The sequence below is a fragment of the Rhea americana genome, unplaced genomic scaffold, assembly GCF_003343005.1.
Source record: "Rhea americana isolate MKP2758 unplaced genomic scaffold, rheAme1 scaffold_545, whole genome shotgun sequence".
Taxonomy (NCBI): domain Eukaryota; kingdom Metazoa; phylum Chordata; class Aves; order Rheiformes; family Rheidae; genus Rhea; species Rhea americana.
In genome coordinates this window covers 73,081-77,864 of record NW_028186696.1, presented here as the reverse complement: position 1 = coordinate 77,864, position 4,784 = coordinate 73,081, and the positions used below count along the sequence as shown (strand labels likewise).

General features: G+C 52.8%; 1 protein-coding gene across 1 annotated transcript; it reads right to left on the bottom strand.

The window, feature by feature from the left end:
* Positions 1-1,729: 1,729 nt before the first annotated feature.
* On the bottom strand, positions 1,730-3,519 carry HOXC12 (homeobox C12). Its single transcript, XM_085318613.1, has 2 exons — positions 2,936-3,519; positions 1,730-1,986 (listed from the first exon to the last, which is right to left on the bottom strand). The coding sequence occupies exons 1-2, from the start codon at positions 3,501-3,503 to the stop codon at positions 1,748-1,750; spliced, it is 807 nt and encodes a 268-aa protein (XP_085174739.1). The 5' UTR covers positions 3,504-3,519; the 3' UTR covers positions 1,730-1,747.
* Between the last annotated feature and the right edge of the window lie 1,265 nt (positions 3,520-4,784).

Sequence of the window (4,784 nt, the reverse complement as noted above, 5' to 3'; positions counted from 1 at the left end):
CCCCCTCCCTCCAAATTTATCCTGACTTAAAATTTGACAAGCAGGCAAAGCTCCCCTGGACTCTAAACCTGCTCCTCCGCCCTTTGCCACCACCTTACATCCACCCTTCGCACCACCTAAAAGAGCCTTCAACACACACCTGACGGGGAATCACCAAAAATTAGTGTTTTCCTGCAGAAAACATGTGCAAAGAAAATGCATCACATCCTCCCAGGCCCTCTGTACTGCGGTGGTGATTTTTCTAGCGTACTACAGAAAGAATTGCTCCTGGGAGAAACTTGTAGGTCTTTCTTGGGGAAGATGGGGAAGAGAGAAGACGGGAAGCTACCAAGTTATCTTGTCCTCTAATAACGCCAGAAATTAAAGAGGAAACCATAGTCTCTTCTTTCATAGAGAAAATAGCGACTAAGGGACAAAGTTCCTCGTTGGAAGTATCCCCGGGGGAGGAAAGATGTGACTCGCTCAGATAGACTCCTACAGGCTGTTACCACTGAATAGTGTGGGGGGGGAGAGAGAAAAAAAACTAAAAGGAGGAATTTTTCTACGTGGTCATCAATAAACACRTCAAAATAGCCCGAGAGCTCTGTCAGCGGAATCGTTTTTAGAAAAAAAGACATCATTTTAGCTAGCTGGGTGGGAAGAAGCTGGTGTTGGGGCAGCGCAGAAAACCCGCGCTGAGTGATTTCAGAGCAAACCTGCGAAAGGCTCATTTTAACACGGGGGGTGAAATCGGATTCGCCCCGAAGGGTTTTCTCCATGTGTGTCTGTGCATTTTCATTCTAACACTGCCAGTGGATCAAAGCCTGGAGACAAGCGGCCACCTCGTGCTATATATAGGGGCACAGTGTGATACACGGGCCTCTTATTATATAGATAATATGTCATATACGCCGTACATATACACAGCCTTTGTCTCTCGCCTCTTGCTGGAGACATTGAGCAAACCTCTCCCCTAATTAGCCGCAAACCGCYGGTTTACATTGGAAAAAGCATCTGGGTAGCACCGCAGCATTGCAAAAAGYGTATCTCACCAGCGCAGGCTTCACTTGATTTAAGAAGAAATGCTAGATTTTCCTGTCCCTTGCTGCTATTTTTCTTTTTTATTTTCTTTTTTTTCTCTCACCCCTTTCCACCTTTTTAAACCCGGAGCATAGCAAACCGACACTAAAAAAAAAAAAGCTCTGGACCCTCAAAACGCTCGYTGGCACCCGAGGCCAGGGAGGAGATTTGGGGATTTCGCCAACCCCCCTGTCCCTTGCCGCGGTCTGAGCCCCGGCCAAGGCGAGACGGGCAGCGGCCGGAGCGAGCCCACGGCGGCCCCGGCGCTGCACGGAGACCCTACCTGTGCTGCCGGCAAAGGACAAGCTGCTTAAAYCGCCCTCAAAGCTGCGTTACAGCCCAGAAACAACGGTGCTGAGCGTCTCTGGAAAGAAACCCGGCCGGCGGGGCTGCCCTGTCGCCGGTCGCAGTCACTCCGGTTTCCCCCGAGCAGGCGCAGGGTAGCAGTTGCATGTTCTCCTTATCTCATCTGCTCGCTGTCGGGTTTCTTTTCTTTTTCTTTTTTTTTTTTCCTTTTTATTATTTCTTTTCTTAAGGGAAATTGGTTATTTATTAATAGTATTTATTTATTCATTTATTTCTTAGGGGATATGTGTGTATGGGGGGGGGGAATTATTAAAGTCCCGGGAGCTCGGGTAAACGCTTAGAGAGTCTATGTGGTTTAGCCCACACGGACGCTTTTGCAACTTTAAAAGAAAGAAAGAGCTTGCTCTCTCAGGAGGAGTCTTTTCTTTTTCATGCGTCGGTTCTGGAACCAGATCTTCACCTGCTGGTCGCTCAGGTTTAATCGGTCTGAGAGCTCTCTCCTTCTTTGGCGAGTAATGAATTCATTGACCATAAACTCCCCTTCCAGCTCGGCGAGCTGCAGCTTGGAGTAGGGTTTGCGCTTTTTCCGCGAGCGGGTGTGCATCGGGTACCAGGGAGCACCTGGGAAGGGGTGGGGGATTGAAAACGTTGGAATAATAATGACAATAATAATAAAAATCGAAGATTGGGACCCTCCCGTCCTTCTCCTTTTCCCACCTCTGCTTTGCCTGCTTTGGTGTCGCTCGTGTCCCCATCATCCCCGGTGTTCCCACCGTCCCCATCACCCCCGTTGTCCCTCTCATCCGTGCTGTCCCCGTTATCCCCGGTGTTTTCAGTGTCCCCCGTGTCCCCCCCCACCTCCTTGTCGCCGCCGTGGCCGGAGCGCGACGCTCTCGCCGGAACCGCGCTGCGAGCGTTATAACCGAGCGCATCACGGGCACAACGGGAGGCACCAAGCCGGGGGGGGGGGACGACGGAGGAACCGCATTAGGACCCCTCCGTGGGGTCCAACACGGCTGGAATAGGGCAAACCTTGGAGACTGCGCCCCGAAGGGCAGCTTTTCCCTGCGTGCCGCGATTTATTTATTTATTTCCCCCCCCCTCCCCCCCCCCCCCCCCCCCCCCTCCGAGCATCACCCCCTTCCTCTCCCCCTCCCCGAACTTCCCCCCCTTCCCTGGGGCAGCCACACCTCTGCGAAGTCCTAAAAAGGACTAAAAAGCCCCGACACCCTGCCAACAGCGCCTGCCTCCTTCCAGCCAGAGCTGGATGCACAATCGCTATTTTTTTTATGGGATATTTACATGTTTACAGCCTTTTCTTTTAAAAGAAGCACCACCTAATAAAACATTCGGGATTTCGGTGCTACCCCTAGCGGTCTCTGCACACATAGTCGCGGCGCTTCCCACCGCCGAGCCCACAGATTGCCCCCCAAAAAGCAGCCCCCTCCCTTCCCCCCTTTTCCCCGACGGCAAGTTTCCGAGCAAATCCCCTCTGCTGCCAAGCCTCGGAGATGTGTCCCCCCCACACACACACTCCTCCTGCCTCCTCCCCGGGTCGCCTGTGCCTTACCACCGGTGCTTAAAGTGCTGCCTTGGTTCAGGGGGGAGGCCAGGCCCGCCGGGTCGCTCCCCGTGCCTTTACTGCCTTCATTGAGCAGCGACGAGCCGGAGTCGGACTCCAARGACTGGCAAGAAGGAGGATCGTGGGGTGCCGCCTCGGCGGGCCCATAGTCATATTTACCGACGAAATTGCCCCCCAGGCCGTTGGGGAGGCCGGGCTCGAGGGGCAGCAAGGGGTTGTCCCTGCCCCTCTCGTCCCTCTTGAGCGCGGCGGCGTCGGAGCAGGTTTCCCGGTAGTAACATTTGGTCTCTTCCACGCGGGCGAGATCGCAGGCTCGGCCGAAGGGAGGGTTAATGGAGACGGGGCTGCTCAGGTAGGGTTGAGGGTAGCCGTTGCAGGGCTCCGAGGATGCCCAGGGCAAGGAGCACACGTTGTCCCGTCGAGGATACGAAAGGGACGGCAAACCGGGCAGCTGCCCCCCGGACGCTCGGAAATTGGGGAAGTAGAAGGTGTCGCCCGTGTGGATGTTCACCAGAGGTCCCACAAAGCCGGGATTAAGGAGGTTGTGCTCGCCCATTTCCGCGGGCCGCACCGAAAAGCGCTCGACTTTATTGCTATCTGACATTAAACATAGTTAAGCCCCCGGCTCCGCCCCATTGGTCCGAGGGGGGTCACGTGGGCCCCCAAATTACGCTGGCGGGGGGGCTGCTCTCCCCTCCCTTGGCAGCCGAGACAAAACACACCAGCAAGTTCCGCCTTTCGGGGCTTTTTTTAACGCCTTCTTCCCTCTCTTCCCTCTCCCCCCCCGCCCCATCTCACCCAGTCGGCTCAGAATAATAATAAAAAAATAGTAAAAAAATCTCATAAAACATTTTATCAAAAAAAAAAAAAATCTGCTTCGAGCGCTGGTCCGAAGCGCCCGCGAAGATCGCATTTAGCCTCCAGGAAAGGGCAGATATGTAGTGTTCCCCCTCCCACCAAAAAAAGAAAAAAAAGCAGCGCACCCTTCCCCCGACGGCTGTTAGGGGCCCTCCACCAGCTGCGGGACCGAGCCGGGCTCTTATTAATTAGCCCCTTTATTAACTAAAACGGTTCGAATTTACAGTATCTCCCCAATAAATTTATGGCAGATATTGTGTCATATAAAGTTTACTGGCTTTTTAAGGAGACGAATGATTGCGCCCGCAACAGGCTCGTAGTTAGGCGCGGTGGGACGGGCGAGTCGAGGGCTATTTGCGACCTTTTCTGCCCCCCCCCCTTTTTTTTTTTAATTCTCCCCAACCCCCCAAACTAGGTGGCTTTCAGCCGCCGTCGTGGGTTGGGGAAATGCAGCCTCTTCCCAGGGCTGCTGACCCTCCTTCAAGGAAGGATGCAAGATTTTGGTCAAGGAAGGATGCAAGATTTTGAACAATTCTCAATTGCTTTTATTAATGAGCTGGGTCGAATAAAGAAGAGAGAACAGGACCAGCCAGAGCCCGAATATATCCGAAATACATTCCGTATGCACAAACACGCACACATATAGAATATATTATTGATATATATTTTCCTATGCCTTCATTTCTAAGGAAGAAAAAAATACGTATATATAGCTCTCCCCGCAGTCCTCCGGTCCACATTTCAGGAAATATAGGGGCATAAACACACACACGCATATATATACACACGTATGTGGTGCCGAGCCACCTTACAGCAATATATTCTGCACTCGTAACACCACAGAGATCTTCCCTCCCGCCCCTCGTCTTCCCCCGGTGGTGTTGAAAAGAGCTGCTGCAAAGGAAGACGAGGGACGGAATGGGGGAGAAATCAATATTGAGTTATTTCAGTGCAAAAATAAATACGTTGGGGACGGGGA